Raw genomic sequence first — 19,580 nt, forward strand, 5'->3', positions numbered from 1 at the left:
CTGTTGCTGTTGTTGTTTAATTGTTATATTTTGCTTCTAGGCCTGCTGTAGCTTTTGGTAGAACAACAGTATAGACCTGCTTTTTTCCTGTTGACTAAATGTAATGCTCTTAAGGATGTGTTAATGTGAGTTCTTTGAATTTTCCTGTTAAAGCTATGTAATTATTGCCGACTCGTTACGGCTACCAGGTGCTTTAGCCAAATCTTTAAACATGATTTCCAAAACCCAACAACATTTTGACACAAATACTCTTTTCACTCTCATTTTGCAGACTGAATTTCTGATGACCTAATGGAACCTAATTTTCGAGTAGTGCTGTTTTGGGTCCTGGTGCTGCACTGTGGTTCTGCTGAAGGTAGCATCCTGTACCGAGTCCAGGAAGAGCAGCCTCCCAACACTCTTATTGGTAGCCTGGCAGCAGACCAGGGCCTGCCAGACTCAGGTCATCTCTACAAGCTGGAGGTGGGTGCCCCTTATCTTCGTGTCGATGGAAAGACGGGAGACATTTTCACCACAGAGATTCCCATAGACAGAGAGACCTTGAGGGACTGTCGATCCCTGGGTAAGGGTAAGCTGTGCTACCTGGAATTTGAAGTATCAGTGACAGATCTGATACAGAACCAGAGCCCACGACTCATTGAAGGACGCATTGAGGTACAGGACATCAATGACAACACTCCACAGTTTCCCTCTTCTGTGCTCACCATCTCTGTCCCTGAAAACACAATAATGGGGGCACTATTCTCCATACCTCTAGCTACAGACAGGGACTCAGACAGGAATGGAGTAGCGGATTATGCTCTGACTGCAGGACCAGATGCAGCAACCCTATTTGGTTTGCAGGTGGCTGACGACAGGGGAGGGAAGCTTCCACAGCTCATTGTCCTGGGCAACCTCGATCGTGAGTTAAAGGATTCCTATGACCTCACAATTAAGGCAGTGGATGGAGGAAACCCTCAGCGCTACAGCAGTGCTTTGCTAAGAGTGGTAGTCACTGATGTCAATGATAATGCTCCCAAGTTTGAAAAGTCCACGTATGAGGCGGAAGTGTCGGAAAACAGTCCAGTAGGGCACTCTGTATTGCAGGTAAGACAAGTTTTTGTTTTTTGCAGTCATTTTGCAGTCTGAAGTGGGTTTAATTGCAACCAAATTGTTTGTACTGACTGATGAGCTATTTTGAATTTTGCATTCAGCAAAGAATAAACTACAATACTCCACCAATTGATCAAGATGTTTTTGCAAAATTTCTCTGTCAGCATGTTTGTGCAGCGTTCATTCCCTGAATCCAATCTTTTAGTATAAATCCAAATCAAATTTTTTATTCTGCCATTGTGCTTTAGAATATTTAGAAATAACTTCACAACTCGGAATGTTCAAAATTTCCAAAGTCCGGAAGAGAAATCAAAGCCACAGTTATTTCTTCTTCATTATATTTATGTTTTTGTAAATATTTTTGTTGTTTCACTCCTGTTACTCTAATGTGCATTTGAAGTAACATGAGAAGTTACTGTTACTGTTAGAACATTTGCATGTTATGCTTGTATAGGTAATTAAGCTGCTTATTGCTTTTGTTGTCTTATTATACTTACAGAAATAGAGTTAGTGATACACAGTGTCGGAGTGTAGGAGTAAGATACTCTGTGTTGGATTTTCTCTACTATGCTGTGAGCTTATACTCACTATCATGAAAGTAAAAAGCAGCCCTAATATTTAGCCATTTGTTTTTGTGTGAACCTTTTCTCTTGCTGGTTTTATTGTAATAAAAGAAAGGAAAAAGAGAGAAAAAGGTCAGTGACATTATTATCAAAAGCAAAGAAGTGCAATAATGAAATATGCCCAAATAAAGCTTCTATTTGTGTGCATTGAAGTGATCAGAAATCTGCTGACTCATTTACTCATTCATTCACTGACCAACGATTAGTAGAGAAACTCCCACAGCAGCTCCTTTTACTTCTAACCCCAAATTGTTGCACAAAAATCATGCCTTTAACCACAGAATTCCTTTTATTGCAGGTCAAAGCAAACGACTCTGACATGGGGCCTAATGGAGAAATTGAGTACACCCTTCACCAAGCAGTAGATCCAGTGCCAAAACTCTTACGAATTGATCGGTCCACTGGCATTATCTATGTCAAGGGACCACTGGACAGGGAAGAAATCAGCAGCTTGTCCTTCTATGTGGTGGCGAGGGATAAGGGTCCTCAACCTAAAAGCTCCAAAACGTTTGTAACCATTGAGGTGACTGACCAAAATGACAATGCGCCAGCTGTCGAGATTCGTGGGATTGGCCTTGTCACACATAGTGAAGGAGTGGCTAACATTTCAGAGGACATGCCAGTGGGAACAGCCGTCGCTTTGGTGCAAGTGTCTGACAAAGATGAGGGAGAGAATGCTGTGGTCACTTGTGTGGTTGCAGGAGATGTGCCCTTCCAACTCCGCCCTGCTAGTGACTCATCCAGTGACAACAAAAGGAAGTATTTCCTACAGACCACCACTCCTCTTGATTATGAAAGAGTTAGGGATTACAGAGTAGAAATTGTGGCTGTGGATTCTGGAAATCCAGCACTCTCTAGTACAAACTCGTTGAAGGTGCAGGTTACTGATGTGAATGATAATTCCCCAATATTCTCCCCAACTTTGTTTGAAGTAGATTTTGCTGAAGAAAACCAACCAGGGGAGAAGGTTTTGGATGTTACAGCTTCAGATGCTGACAGTGGCACTAATGCAGAACTTCTCTATAATATTGTGGCTGATTCATCCATCAAAGGTTTGTTTGAGATTGACCCAAATACGGGTGAAGTAAGAGCTCGAAGCCCACTTGACCGTGAGCATAAAGAACGCTATGAGTTCCGGGTCACTGCAGCAGATAAAGGGTCACCTGTTCACAAAGGAACAGCAACTGTTGTAATAAAAGTCCTGGACCGCAATGACAATGACCCCAAGTTCATGCTTAGTGGCTACAGCTTTTCAGTTTTGGAAAACATGCCTCCTCTCAGTCCAGTTGGCATGGTGACAGTCTTGGATGTGGACAAAGGTGAGAATGCTCATGTTCATCTCTCTGTAGAGCCAGATGGAGGGAAGTTTGTTGTTCAGAATGGAACAGGCACCATTCTTTCAAGCATCTCATTTGACAGGGAGAAAGAAAGCAGCTACACTTTCCGTCTGAAAGCAGTGGATGGAGGAGAGCCACCCAGGTCTTCATATGTGGGCGTTACTATCAATGTGCTGGATGAAAATGACAATGACCCTGTCATCACCAAGCCCTCCAATTCCTCCTTCAGGCGCTTGTCACCTCTCGCTTCCCCAGATAGCCACGTTGAGGTAGTTGAAGCTGAAGACCTTGACAGTGGGCCTAACGCAGAGCTTGTTTTCAGTATTGCTGGTGGAAACCCTTACCAGTTATTTCGCATCTCCCCCTCCAGTGGGGAGATCACTCTAGCAAAAGAGATGACCCGAAAACACGGCGGACTACATCGTCTGGTGGTGCGAGTGAGTGACAGGGGGAAGCCTGCACGTCATGCCACTGCCCTGGTCCACATATATGTCAATGAAACCATTTCAAATGTCAGCTTAGTGGAGGCCTTAGTTGGACACAGTCTTTACACTCCACTGGACAGGGATATTGCTGGGGATCCTGACAATGGCTTTGCTGCACAGCGCAGCAATATTTTGTTTGGAAGCCTTGCTGGTGTGGCAGGTGTTGTCATGTTGATCTTGGTGGTGGTATTTATTCGACACCGCATCCAGAGAGAAACTAAGAGTGGCTATCAGGCTGGCAAGAAGGAAACAAAGGACTTATATGCGCCTAAACAGGCACCAAAGAATGCCAAAGGCAAACGAGGAAGGAAAGGAAAACCCCAGAAGTCCCCAAAACCACTCGGGGAAGAAGAAGAGGTCAGCCTTCAAAAGAGTCTCAAGTTCAACCTTGATGGAGTCAATGACAGCCCCAGGATACACCTGCCCTTAACATATTCACCAGGAAGCCCTGATATAGGCAGGCACTACCGCTCCAACTCCCCCTTACCCTCTATCCAGCTGCAGGCCCAGTCCCCTTCAGCTTCACAGAAGCATCAGGCTGTCCAGGACCTTCCTGCCACCAACACCTTTGTAGGAACAGGAGGAGATGACAACTCTACTGGCTCAGACCAGTACTCAGATTACAGCTACAAGACCAGCCAGCCGAAATACAACAACAAACAGGTAAGGTCATGCCTTACAAAATGTTCTTACAAAACTACAGCCTAGATTGTCTGTTAGAGGAGTACATAGTTGGCGTGTGTCATTGTTTGAGAGTACTGAGGAGGGATATTTCAATTTAATAATTCATATGTATTATTCTTATTGTGTGCAACAGTTTAAACATCTCATAGAAAGAACATTCATGTCGCAACACTGTTGACAGATACAGTCTACTTACAAAACAATAACATGATGGTAAATGTGAACAATTTAAATGACTTCTGTTGCCTTTGTCTCATCAGTTTGGTTTGTTAAAGCTCAGAAAGATAATGAAAAATGTATAGTGCGTTTGTTACTGTCACTTCTTTATTACATATCTAGAATTTTGTTATGTGAAGAACTATACATAATGTGAGAGATGACAGATTAAGAGACAAAATGCCTACTCCTTTTTGAAAAGCATCTAACTTTCTTTAAATGAAATTGTGTTTACATAAATTCTAGTTGTAACTAAAAAGTTTTTATGGTCAGATGAACAACATTAATATGCTTTGGGAATAATTGTAATTATACTGTTTGCAGTTTATGGACTCTAGTTATGGATAGAATACAGTATTAGTAATTTTAACTGCAGTGACCTGTTGTCTTACTATTTATTTTTTCCTCACATGAAACTGCTATGGAGGGTTAAATTGGATATACAATCCAAATTGTTGGATAAATGAGTAAGTCCACATATGTGGTCAAGTGTTGCACAACTAGAAAACATGGATGTGCCTTTTTTCAGCAGGTTTTCCGTGGAGTTGAGCAAGGAAGGTCCGTTTCTCAGTGACTTAGTTCTGCTCTTGTGCCTGACCTCCAGTGCTCTGATCTCTGCAGGTCACTTGCACTTATCTCCCCGCTCCTTATGCTCTTATCTCCTCTTATCTGTACAACATTTGGCAATGCTTGAATCGCCATGGAAACAAAATATTAATAGACTCAGAGGGGATTACGAACAGAAAAAATGTAGAGTCTAGGGATAGAAAGCTAGTGTGTCTCTAGGTTTCTGTGTCATCTGCAAGTGTGTGAATGTGCGTCTTGGGCTAGACAAGTGTAGATGTGTATTTGTGTGCATGTGTGTGTGCTCAGGGGGATTGAGGCAGGCTACTAGAGTATCCTTAAATACTATGAAGTCATATATAGTACAGCAAATTGTGATTCCATCTGTTTATTAAGACAGATATGTAGACTTTTGAAGTGCATTTCCTTTTTTTTCCACTACTGTACGGAATTTTCTGTATGAGGGGAAAAAATCACCCACCACTGACAGTAAAGGGAGAAGAAACAGCATCACATAAGGTCAAAGAACCTCCAAATCCAAAGACTGTCTTCTACCTCGGAATTCCCTTCTCAAACAAATGTAGTGCTTTCATGATTAACAGAGTTTTTCTAAGTGTTAATAGACGTATTTGTCAAGCACAGAATTAAAGAGTAGCTTTAACAATGCATTATCCGTGTTATCAGGAGGTGGACATCTTTTTTACAGCTTATTTTCATCCCAGATGAGTTGACATCAGCTTTTCTGGTGCCTCCGTATGTTAGATCGCAGTGTCATACATACCAAACAGGTTGACATTATCCAAGGCTTTGCAGATAAAGTTTGCCATATAAAAATTAGCAAAAATAGATGTGGAAAATATGCCACTGAGTTCTGAACATGTGTAGGTGACACATTTTCTGTGGAGATATCTTCAGAGCCAGTATCACAGTTGGCTGGTTGGGAGTTTCAGCAGATGCTAGCTGACAGCTTAGGTGATCACAAGCCTTCGTGGGTGGAGTCAGTTTAGAGAACAGTCACCACTGTCTCCATGATGGACAACATAAGGGACCAAAATGACTGCAAGCCACAGGGTGTGTCTGGGTATTTGTGTGTAGTGCCAATCTCTGTTTGCGTGTAGATTTGTGGCTTAGTAAAAGAGTGTTAATTGTTACTGCGGCACAGATGTAAGCTCTCAGTGCTTGACAGTGTTTATGGGTTCTCAATATGATAACATAAATGCATCTGAGACGTGACTCAAGTGATTGACAGGCCGTGTAAAAACATGGACAGATGTTGAAGCTCGTGTGACATACCTCAGCAGATGTTGTCTCATGTATGGCATCCCCTCTCACATCAGGAAGAACAGATTGACCAAAATATATAATTAAAGTAACTGCCAAGTGATGTGACAGATGTAGAGTGGTGCCCTTGCTTTAATTAACTAAGCTATACTTGACAATGGCTTTTCGTGGGGAACTTGGTTTGGTGACTAGGTTTGTACTAAATTCTTGATGTTATTTCTGAAAATGACAGGTTGTGTGTAAACAGATTATGGGCACACACAGTGTAATTTTTTGCAAAACTTTGAAGGAATCTTACCACAAATCTTAACTCTGCAACTATCTAAAGCATTATCATTCTTTTTCTTTAGCTGCCTCAGCTTTATTTAATTAAAGGGGTTTTACTTCTGAATAATGATCTGTTGTTAGGGGAAATCTGAGTTAGTGTTCAACTAACTAAAGCAGTTTGATCTGGAAAAGGGTTTTAACATTGATAGTGAGTGCATGTTTAAGACATATGTTTCCCTGAATTGGTTTTGGGGGTTTAGGGTAGAATGAGATTAGGTTCAGAGTGAGAGTTAGACATGTAGTCATGTAGGACTCACGTTAAAATTAGAGCCTAGGGGACCCCCACTGACAAATATCTTTGCAAATGTATGCATGTACAAAGCAGCAGATTTGATAGGTTATATTATAAAGATCTTATTTCACTGTGAAGAGAGAGATAAAAGTGACAAGTGTTAGACATTCCTATAATGTCTTTTTAGACATACTTGTTTATGGCAGCTATTTTTTTTACATTAATTGATTTACCCATTAGTATGTAATTAATCTATCTGCCAGAGAATATTTTCATGTTATAGAAAAATCTGCATCTATGAATGCCAACCTTGATAACAGCCTGGGACCGAATACCACAATGTTTAAATGCTGTATACTCATGAATGGCTTGTTGAGTGCCAAAACCCAAACAGATGTTTTAGATGTCCTAATTTGATCAAAGCTTCATCTAAGCATGTGCCAACTATATGTGCTAAGGAATATTTGTTTTGTTTCCTAGACTAGGAGCTAGTTGTGTATCAATTCAGAAAACATTTGATCTTTTCCCAAGACTCTGTAGAGAATTTTTCAGCTCTGTAATTGCTTTAGATTAACCCACTTTGGAACAGAATTCCTGAAATGCAGCTTCTGGGCTAGAATATATTACAACAGGCATATTGCCTCTAAACACAGTTATAGGCAGTTGGGCAAAAAATATCCATTGCCTGACAGCAAATTCAAAATAAATCCTTTTTCTAAAATGCTTGTTCCAAAAAATAAAAAATAAAAGAAGCAGAAAATGACAGGAATAGACTTAGACATCCGAAACCCGAAACCACAGTTGTAACCAGTGTTTGTCTCATACTGTATGTGTCTAGAACCAATGAAATTCTAAACCATGGACAGTTCTTTTTGTTGCCAACTGTTCCAGAGCCTCTGTGCAGATAGAGTGCCATTGCATCACAAACAGGGCGAAAGATGACAGGCCCATGGGAGGATGATATAAACAGACTCCTGTCGTCTGCTGTTCTTTGTCAGCAATCTTTAGAATTATACCAAATACTAATTCAATTTATGCAATGCTGAATTTTATATATATATAAAAAACCAGACAAACATACAAAAAGCTTGTGTTTTACTCTTAAACGCTCAATGAAAGCCCATCAGCACTTTAGAAAAAAAAAACACCTGACCAATTCTCTACTATTTTGGATCAGAAAACCAAATTCTTTGACAAGAAAAGGCTTAACTGATGTATACTGGATTTAAGCAAACGGGATTAGCTGTCTGCATGATAGGGTGCTGGAACTGTCATGTGTTGAACGAGGTCCTTACAGTTCCATACTGCTGGCACCTGTTTGGGTAATATTGTAATTAAAGTGGGGACATTGGGAATTTCCCTTAGGGTCTTGGCAAGTTCAACCACTCTCAGGTGTAAGTCACATTTTGTTATTGAGTCTGGGTAGGCATTCAAATATAGGAAGCCGGATATTTCAGAGGAATAATTATCAGTGGGGACTTTGCATATAATTTTTTTGTTCCTGAATTATATATAATTATAAGTAGAATATATTTGCACGTTGCATACTTTAAACAGTATGTCTGAACTTTATGAGTGATTTGTTCAGTTAAATTCATATGATATCAAGATACAGTAAGCTTTACATTTCTTAAACAAGAAGCTGCTTTAAAGACTATCTTTGTAGTTATTGGTTCTCCCCTCGTCACCTTTGAATGTGTGATATTGCATGATGGTTGCTGGAGAAACCAGTGACTCACATTAGTCATTAGAACTGATAATTAGCCCTTTTGGGTCCAACAGCTAACACCTTATTTTCACACTTCACTTAATGAGAATCCTGCATTTGAACAAAATGCAGCATTCGTGGTATGAAACACTGAGGATTCTGTGTTACACAGCAATCATGGCTATTTGAAAGGCTGTAAATTCATCCTTAATATACATTCACACCATTAAAATGCTTTATTTATTAAAAAAAATGGATGAGTGTTGTCCCCCTGTGGGCTAATCGTTCATCTCCATTCCTTTCTGCAGTTACCTAAAACCACTCCAGTGGATTGTTAGAGCAGGAAAAGGAATAGAGTGAGTCACTCTGAGTCTTAATTAACCTGCTTCTTTGTTAAGCAGGGCCCACATTTTGTGAACTTTAGGCATCCCTTTGAGCTGGGATTAGCCCAATTTAGCCCAGTACTGCTGTTTGAACTCAGCAGAGGTGTATTACAGACAGGGCCAGAGGCAAATTTTGCACTTGTTCTACAAGACTGTTATTCTCTCTTACCTGCACTCAAAACCAGTGAAACCAAGAAACCACTGGAAATATGCCATGTGCATTTCAGTGAATAGTTGGGAAATCAAGTTGTGCAGCTGACTTATTTTCCCTATCTTTTCCTATCTCTGTTTCCAATCTGCCTCCCAGTACTTTTCAAGCAAGTATGACACACTGAGACACACACACAGACACACATATATATATACACACACACACACGGCTCTTTGTGCACTGCATATTTGCCCTGGCTGATTACCCAGAAAAGGAAGGCTAGAAGGAAAGTAAGCTAAAAAGCATTGTAGATGCTGGAATCATTTACCCTTCCTGTACTGCATTTTTTCTGACTGTTTTATTACATAAATAAATGCATAATTCAAGACATTGTAATGAAAATATGGTGTATTGTTTAGTCACCAATACTGCTACCATTTCACATCCTGACAACGCGGTTTCCAAATGTTGGCCCGTACTGTACTATGCTTGTTGGTTCGCAAACCTACTTCAATACAGACAAGTGACTTTAGTTCATAATACAGTATGCCTGGTCCTCAGTGTGTTTTTATAATTGGAACATATCACCTCTGAGAATGGCTGCGAGTACAGTTATATAACTGAACTTCCTAGAAAACGCCTACTGTTTTCCAGTGTATTGTTATTTGTTATATTTTTCTATCTCAGGGTTTTCAGCAACATCTATACGTTTCAAGTCATCTGCAATTATGCATTTGTACATAATTTTATAGTTCAGTTTAACACATCAACTAAACAGCTTGTTGTGAATAAGATTATTATTTTTGGCATATTTAAGGCGATGTTTCTGTCATGGAAACAAGTACTGGAGGGGCTGTTTTTAAGAGCAGCAGCCAGTAATGAATACATGTTACTTTGATCCAGACTTGACAGAGCCAAGGCATGGCTGAATCAGACAGTCATAAAGATGACAGGAGTAGATTCTCAGGAGGGAGGTTTCATAGGTTTCAATACATTTTAATTGGCATTATTGCACTGTTAGGGAAAGCACATAATAGCACTGAACAAAATAATACACATAGCGGACTTGCTCTTATGGTGCTTCACATATCTACCCTTTTTCCAAACTTCCATGGTAAATACAGAGTCTGCTAGGTCCATAGTTTGGTCAGATCATGCTGTCACAATTCAGGGAACTGACACAGAGAGTTGGACTCAAATGCAAACACCAATGCACAACAGGGGCGGTTAAAGGGCAATTTACTGGCCCTTAGCAGTAGAAATGACAAATAGTCAGGACACCAACAAGTGGAAGTCAGAAACAGACAGATACTCTGACAGACAAACAGGTAATGAGAGAAATGTTGGGACTGAACAGTAACGTAACCTGGCAGCAAGCAGCCCTATACAAATACTGGGACTAATTTATGACGAGGAGCCGCTCGGTAGACAGCTGATAGGGTCATGCGATCTACAGCGGAGGGAAAGTGTAGGCAGGGGAGGACTGACAGAAAAAGCAACATTCTTGAATACACTGAGACAAGAGATAGAGACAGTCTGAGGCTGTGTCTGAATGTGAACCGGAAAGGGGGTGATGCAGGAAGCACAGTGATTTCTGCTGGATGTAAAGCCATGTGTGTCCGTGTGTAGCCGAGCTGCTGACAGCATTCAGAATAAAATATAAGCAACACAAGTGTTTGTGAGTGAGGCAGAAATGGATTATATCACAGAACTGAAAATGAATATTTGTGTGTGGATTGAGTTGGTGGTGAAGGACTATGTTACAGGTCATATAACACAGGATAATAAAAAGAGGAACCTAATGTGTGCTTGACTCAAGAAGATTTCGACAAAGGATAATTTTGAGATAAAACTGTAGAGGAATAAATAATAAAAAGGTTTCCTTGTTAGTACAACAATACATTTAGTGCTGAGTGTCACCCACAAGTTGAAACATGGCACACTGCACATCTCCCAGCACTTTGCAGCTGAATCAGGTTAGTTTGAACACAGCAAACTTCCAAGGCTTAAAAAGAAATGGGAGCACACTGATTAATTTGCGGTCTTTAATTGTACAAACATACTAATCATCATCTGAAACAAAAGAACACCAAGCAGGGTTGAACTGGTTATCCAGTGAACACTGTACAACTCTTCTAGGTTGAGTACATGTGTTTGTCCTTGTCCATTTTGACTCTGATAAAGATACAGTAGCTTAAACAAACCTAAATGTCATGCATGACACTGCTGAGTTACACAGGTCTTCTGGATTGTCAGTGTTCCAGCTGCTCCCTCCCAGACTCAGTTTCTTTCCCATTAGAAAATGAAGCCCAAGACTCCAGAGCCTTTTCATTATTTTCTGCTGAAGCATTGCCTTTAAATACTGTGTGCTTCTAATTTAATTTTGTTTAGGATGGCTGAACACGAAGACCGAACTGGCAACTTACCCTTGGGACAATAATTAAGTTAAAGCATAATAAAATATGCTTTGCACATCCTGAAATGATTTGGGCTATCCTACACAGAAATACTCTCGCAAAATAGATAAATTAATTAATTAAATGAACATTTTTTATTGGAAAATGTATTCCTCTTTTTTTCATTTCATGTTGTTCATCATGCTACCACTAACTGCCATATTTCTAACTACTAAATTCATAGACAGACTGTAAACATAATCTCCGAAACACTGCGGAATCTCCTTTTGTTTTTACAGATGTCAGATAGATTCGTGATCATTTGCTGATTCATTTTCTTCAGTCATGCCTCGAAATTGAAGGGTTAGTCCTTGACCTGTTTGTTGGATCCACTCTCATAACCCCAGCTAGCAAATGAGCAAGACAGCTCCGTGAACAAATTTCGTTCAAAATCTGGATGTACTAATTTTTTTGCAAACACCAACTTAAAAGAAACTGTGTGAGAAAAAACTGAGTAAGTTGTTGTGGAAACCTGAAAAAGACAAGGAGTATACACAGACAACACTGCAGCAGACTAGAAAGGACTATTGTCTAAGCCAGCCACAAACTAATAAAATCAATACAACCACAACAAACTGACATGAGCTAAATATTACATTATTTTTTCTGGTCTAGTAATTTCACTCTGGGATAGCGCCTAAAATCCGTTAACTCCACCTCTTCATGTCTTCTCCAGTGTACCTGCTCATTGCTATTAAAAGCTGCGCTAGGCTGGTGGAGATTGAGGCCAAAAATATTCACATAACATCCCCAGACATCCTTTGAAGTATCTTGCTAGTGTTGGAAGGGTGTGTGTTACCTTGAGTTACAGTAGACGGAGACGGATGTCAGCTGTGCGATCTGGCTCTGCACAGTATAAAAGATGGCACAGCTCAATAATCAAGGCTTATGCAGAAACACTGGGTGTACAGCCTGCCTGCTATACTCAGCACATTTACAATTTCTTGGCATCCTTCACATAGGCTCCTGATGCTGTCTTGTTTCGTGTTGACTTAAAGACCTGAGTACCTAAATATCAGGATACATCCTAAATTATTCAGAGGTCAATCAACTGTTGAAACTTGGAGAGGCATTTAAACTCTCTAAATTCTTGTGACTTAACAAGTAGAATTCTATTTGATGTTGGATTGTCTATATATATTCTGTATATAGTTAATCACTTTTCATTAATTATGTAATGTAGTCATTTGTCCATGTTACCCAGCACTAACTCTATTAAAGGCACCTAAGTTTTTCAGTATGGGAATATACTAATACTGGACTAATATTTGTTGCAAATGTAAAATTAGTGCCAGTGGCAATGAATTTTTAACTTTTTCCCACAATGCAGTAAGTCTTTTTTGTGTTGTCCCATCTCTCTCATTTTTGCCTTGTACCTTGTCTCTTATTTTGTTTTCTCAAGAAATTAGAATTGATTTTAACTAAAGTAACAAAAGTAACATGAATTGGGTGTAAAAACATTTTATTTGGAAATTATTTGCAACATACACAAATTTTGTAAGACAAATACAACTGATAATTTCCAGCTACTCTAGGTGACAGAGGGCATATTGATTTTGTATGCTCCAAATGAAAAAGCCTCTAACTAGAGAGAAGATCAACATGGTGACGGCAACAGAGACAGCAGAGAGGCAAATGACTTTAATTAGCGGGCTTGCCCTAATGAGAGAGCCATTCTTTGAACCAGGACGTAAGGATTGATTTCATTTGCACCTCACTCTTGGATTGAATGATTTGTTCCTCTGAGATTGCTAGCCCCAGCCTTAGGTTGTGTCCACACTATTATGTTTTCATTTTAAAAACAAAAATGATCTCCATCCACAGGGGAATGTTAGCATCATACCAGAAACAACCTCTGTCCATACTAACGTGCCTGAAATCGCACATTGCATGATCATTCGTGTTCAAGAGGCATGTGTGTGTGCTGCTGTAAACAGGAAGCATGTTGTCTGCTCTGTGATTGGTTGTGTAGTTGCAGAAAATACTATGAACCAGGCAAATCATCAAAACTTCTAAAATCTACCCATGAAGTGTGATACCCCTGCGTCCGTTGCATTTCACATATGAACATACACACATAACGGAACTATGAGGCTCAAAATACTGAATTAATAAATGCATCAAATTTTATCTGAGACTTATCTGAATTTAATACTGCAATCAGCTAGATCATTTCCTGATAAAAGACTCACCATTTTTATCAGATGTTCAAGAGTGATGTGTCTTTTCATGCACAAACAATCTTTGGCAGAAAACAATCAACAGCTCAATGAGGGGATATTAACCAACCGATAAAAATTTCAGCTTGGCTATTATGTAATTAACATCAATTAGTTACAGCTGATATAATTACCACCGGTGACGTTTTAATCAACAAAAGCAACAGTCCGTGCTGACATGTTTTCAGCATTGATCCTTGCCAATAAAAAAAATTATAAAAAATAATAATAATAGCGAGGAGAAATAAAAAGTTTAATAAAATATGTTCAAAATACAACAATAAAGTAATGTTACAGTCATCCCTGAAAAATTTCCTGTTAAAGATAAGAGGTTCCAGTGGTAGATTTTTTTTTTTTTTTTTTTTGCCTACCTTCAAACCAAGATTTTTTTTTTTAACAATTATTAACACTTTTCATGTACTGTGTCACATGAGTCATCTTTAGTGTACTAAATACTTTCTGAATAATGCAACAATGTATTGATATAAGGGGCCATGACAACAGTCTTCCTGATGTATGGTAATCTTAACTGAGCTTAAGTGCGATTGCCCTGACTGCCAACCAAGCTCCCCCTTGATGCCCAGCAATGCTGACTTTCTCTTTGATGTAGAGGGAAAATGATTAAGGTGATACTAGTGATCTATATACATATTAAAAAGTGATGGTCTCTCCGTATCGATCACATCTGATGAAATGTCTGATGAAAAGCCAGTCGTTCGCAATGATCTGCTCTCATTTTTCCTCAGGCTCGTTTGCTTTCCGCAAGTGGCGTACGGTCATATTCTGTCTTTTATGTAAAAAATAAAATAAAATGAGTAACTCCTTTAGGTAAAGCTGTGTGGAGGCTCAGCTCCCTGAAGGCATTGCCTTTAGCTTAGATATTATATCACCACACATCCCAGCCTCCTTACCTTCTGCCAGGCAGATTAGTGCTTTTATCAATAAGCAGCTTAGCACCAAAGTGTCCCTCAATAATATGCCATGGTATTTTTTTTCTCCAGCTGCTTTAACTCCTGGGCTTCTCTTTTCGTGTCTTTTGCTCTTACACATTCTCATAACCTCACATTTCCCTGTTTTCAACCCCAAAATTCTCCACTTTCTTTAACACTAAGTATTAACCTTTGCCTTAGAGAAACCGTGATACATTATGCATTCTTCTCTTCAGGTCACATTAGGAACCTAGACAGGACCCTGGAGGACCAAAGAGTAGCATCCCCATCAGACATACTACCCCATTATAGAAGCCTGCAGTGCACCATAAAACCCATTAAGGTCCATTAGGGAAGTGCTCTGGCCCAGAGACACCTTTAAGGAGACCAGCCACAAAGGTGCACAGTTACAGATGGTGTAAAACTTATTTGATTTGCGTCTGAAGCACCATGTTTTCCTTAGGATGTTTATTCAGCGCCGGGTGTCCCATACTGTTTTTCAAAAAGTATTGGTTCATGTGTCGAGCGTATTTGCCACATGGTTGCGAAAAAGCTTCTGAAATTTAATAACAGCAGTCATGTGTCAGTAAGTCTTAATCATCCTCAAATTCAGTTAAGTTTGTGACAGCTGTTTCAACTGTGCAGTTATAGCATTATTTTTCTAGTTAGCAAACTAACACATAATGGAAATTAATGCAATAAATCTAAATTAGCATTATTGAACTAAAAAAGATCCCAGCTGCGATTTCGCCCAGTCTTTTGTAAGTGCCTGAACACACACTTTCACCCTCCTTCCATTTGAACAATGGCGTACAGCTGAGAGGTGTCAGCATACTGCCTCTCATGTGATCAGAGCACTGCTTATTACATTTGCAGAGCTTGACCCAAATTTTCCAGTGGCAGACCACTTTTCATAGCGAGTTTGAAATTCTAAATCCTAGATCAAGTCAAAGGTGAATCCCTGACTTGGCCATACATAGCTATTTCTGGTGCATTTGGTTAAAAAACTGTCAACAGTTACAAATGTGCCCACTCTCATGAAAACAAAAGTTTGCCACACACAGTTTTGGAGCTCTGCGTAATTATGTTTTTTTAATTAGCTTGGGGGAAACATTTCTCTTTGTGACAAACGGTTATGGGCTTATGATTTCATGTGTTCCGTGCTGTTACTTATTTAATAGCAGCAAGATTGATTTTTTTTCTACAGCCTCACTCAAAGTAAGCTTTGCTTCATTTTTGTTATGTTGCTCTACTTTAATATTTTTATATTGATATTTTTTATTTTATAATGCTGATGATGAAAATAAAAAAAAAATGAACACATGAAAATAACATACATTCTTTGAACTGTGATGATGCATTTTTTGCACATGTTAAACACAACTGTATAAGTGATCATTGAACAGAGTCTGTGTAATGCACCTCTGTTGTTTTAGTTTTGTCTTGTATGAATGCAGCTCTGAATAGACTTGCATGCTCTCAATGCTCAGAGGACCTATATTTAATACATTATAATATAACGCTTACCCCTTGAAGTTTATATGGTAAAACACACTTTCATAATCCTATGTATGTTTCATAATATTTAATAATATTTTTTGGCATTTGTATGGACATGGTTGTTATTTCTAATGGAAAAGCTGAGAAGAATTTCCAAAGAGCTGAAACCACTTGAAACACAAGTGCCTTAAATGTTTCACAGTGTACATTTCTCTTTGCACATTACAAGTGGTTATGTTCTCTTCATTCCTCTGTTGCTTTCCTTTATCACTTTCTTCTTCTCACACCCATTATGTCTCTTATAGTGTCATTTGGAGATAGATATTGTATCTCGGGAACCTTCATTAATTGCATGAATGTTTCACTTGAATAAAATTATGTAAATGTAAATTATTACAGATATGCAACATTGCATTTCTAGCACTCACAGAGGCCTTCTACAGTGTGTATCTTGTAATTTGAAATACATAGTTTATTGGCCAAAAGCTTACTGATGAGTTAGTGAGTGAAAAATCAACAGTGATGTGGTCCCATGCCAAGTGTGTTTGCCTTGGCAATCAAAGTAAGAACAATGCAGACTGGCTTTATGAAATGGGCTTGACTCTAACAGATTTGAGTACTTAAGTGTTGTCAATAAAATTCTGAAATGCATTGTAAGCAAGCGAAAGCCAAATGAATGGGGTTAAGACTAAAGTAATGTGGCCATACTGGTTACATTTCTGATTAGAGACGTCATTGCTCCTGTGCTTTCTAACTGAAACAAAAGAAGCCAGTGGAAGAAAAGAAACTTGTCAGAAGGAATTATTCTCATTAATTTTGATCTGCTCAGCATTTTCAATGTGAATCAAAAGCTTACATCAAAATTTCCTGTGAAGGTTTTAATGTATTAGTAGAACAACCAAGACTTTCTTTAACATTTGTGACAATTACGATCATGTCAAATTTTCTTTATACTGGAAAACGTTTTGACACATCCAACATTTATGACAACTATTAAGCAATTAGACTCAGTTCGTTTTACATTTGGATACAACTGTAAGAAGTTCCAGTCTCCTTTAGTAACTTGTTGTACTTTTGAACTTGTAAGCTGTGGCAGAGCAGCCCATGTGAAGATGCCAACAAGCTACAGCCTTAAAACTTAAAGGAATACATAGATATTTTAGGATGCCTTTATTATCTGTTGAGATAGGAACAGTGTCACCTCTGTGTGTTTATGGCAGAGGAAGCTCTATGATGTGTTACTGGAGCTTCACACTAAAATCGCAAGCAGGAGAAACAGCTGTCAGCTTACACGTTGCATGTGTGTATTAACACGTGTAGAAATAGAAAACTGTGGTTGTAGGGAAAACACTGCAGGCCACTGATTGGCCAGAGAATCATCACTGAAGCCGTCACTCACGCGACACTGATCATCAGTTGTCTCGTTGTCTGTGCTCTGATGTAGGATTTCACCACGCTCTCCTGTTTTTTCCAGCATTTTTCAATACTGTAAGCATTGGAAAATAAAATCAAGAAAAGTACCTGGTACCATGAAACTGAGTTTAATCAAGTAGCCCTGAGTTGTACCATGCAGTGGAAACACAGTCCATCATACAGGCCCTAATGAATTGTTACACATTGCTGCAATGATTTCAGTCATTTGGTCATTTCAAGATTGTTAAAGTACACAGAAATATTCTTTGAGTTGAAAATAAAAGATAAAGAGAGATGAATGAATCATCCATCATACAGTAGATATGACTGTAATTTCGTGAATGGATGATGGACGTAAAGTAACAAAGGAAATGGGTAGATAATATGCAGCGGAAAACAAGGAATGAATAGTCCAGCTGTTGGCAGAAAACATTTCAAGTAAAAGATAAAGAAAAAGCTATCCTTATGAAAACACTCATGACCATTCTTCTCGTTTAGAAACAGAATTCTTGTCAGATAACAGCATAAATGTCTCACAGTTAGGTGCAGTAATTGCAGACTTACCTACTCACCACAGACAATTCTGGTTAATTGCACCTATTGAAGGATGCGTAGGCACATTTCCCACCGAGGACTGAACATCCAACATTATTGCCAACTACACCATACTTGGTGAGCCAAAGAAAGTGTTTTTTTAACCTCCAACTGAGATTTTTTTTTTTTTTACTGAGGAAGCACCACCACAGTAGTCATTACAGGGCTCAGGCTTGCCAATAAAAGTTTTTTGAATTCTGCCTGTGATGCATCCAGGGGTGCTGTATCAGCATGTTACCTCCATTTCATTGCAGGAGGTATGAATAGAGAAGAAACAGAGGCCGTGGTCAAACTGAGCTTAAGCAGCTGTTCTGTACTGCATATGTGAGCTTTGTTAAAGATTACAATTGTGTGGATATGAATTATTGCTCATTAGTTTAGCTTCTGAAAGAAATGCTAATGTCATTCAGACATGCCTTTGGTTAGATGATTTTACTCCAGGCTATAGGTTGCTACTGTTACTGGGACATGGATTCGATTAAACTCAGTGAGCATGTCCACGCAGGCAGACAAAATTGTGTGTGTGTGTGTGTGTACAGAGTGCAGTGTAGCATGGGTTGCATCCTCATCTCCAGCGACTGGAGAGAGGGCAGGTGTTGGCAGAGGTTGGAGGATAGATGGTGATGGGTGGTTGGCTTAAGAACGGGGAGGATTGGGGGCTGGGTTGTGGGCCAGATCTCGTCCTTGCAGTTATGAAGGAGAAACAAACTGATCTGACAGTGACAAATGAACCATCTTCTCTTCCCCAACTGCCAGTTTTATTCCTCTCAAACCCCTTTCCCACTCTCAGTCTCTTCCCTGTCCCCCCACCATTTATTTTGGAGCACCCTCAACCCCCGTCTCCTTCATTTTCACCTACTGGCTTTTACAGCCTCAGCTTTTTTTCTGTTTCTTTTTTTTCTTTACTGGTGTTCTTCCTCCCTGTGATGCTCTTTCACTTCTTTGCCTCCCACTATTACTTTCCCCTTTTCTATTTTTTGTTCTGTTGCTCATATCAGAGATCAGAGGTTTTTGCATCTGAAGTGGTCCTACTGCATTCCATTATGTAGTAATTTTAGTGGATTATTTAGTTCATTTAATGGATAGACCGATTCTAGGACATAATAATTACTTCCTCGCTTCTGTTTCATGTCACCAACGCGACTAACATAGCATGTAAATACTATAAATTACCTTGCATACCAAAATTTTATTGCTTTTGACTGGAGTCGTCATAGCCAGGTGCCATTAAGCAGGAGACACTGAAGTAGCACGAAGGATAAAGGCATAGCTCAGCAGTGATTATTGTTGAGGTTTAATGACTGTCTTGCTCCTGTAATAGACCTTCTGGGGTGTTGAAATGAGATGCCAAGCAGAGAAGACAATTAATTGCTTGACTTCCTTTTG

General features: G+C 39.3%; 1 protein-coding gene across 1 annotated transcript in view; it reads left to right on the forward strand.

Annotated features, from left to right (window-relative positions):
- Positions 1-240: 240 nt before the first annotated feature.
- Positions 241-19,580, forward strand: part of pcdh1a (protocadherin 1a) — a 67,902-nt gene continuing 48,562 nt past the window's right edge. The window contains exons 1-2 of the mRNA XM_046411371.1: positions 241-1,086; positions 2,014-4,200. Coding sequence (XP_046267327.1) covers positions 292-1,086; positions 2,014-4,200 — 2,982 coding nt within the window. The 5' untranslated portion in view covers positions 241-291. The remainder of the gene's footprint in view (positions 1,087-2,013; positions 4,201-19,580) is intronic.

The sequence above is a fragment of the Scatophagus argus genome, chromosome 14, assembly GCF_020382885.2.
Source record: "Scatophagus argus isolate fScaArg1 chromosome 14, fScaArg1.pri, whole genome shotgun sequence".
NCBI classification, from domain to species: Eukaryota; Metazoa; Chordata; class Actinopteri; family Scatophagidae; genus Scatophagus; species Scatophagus argus.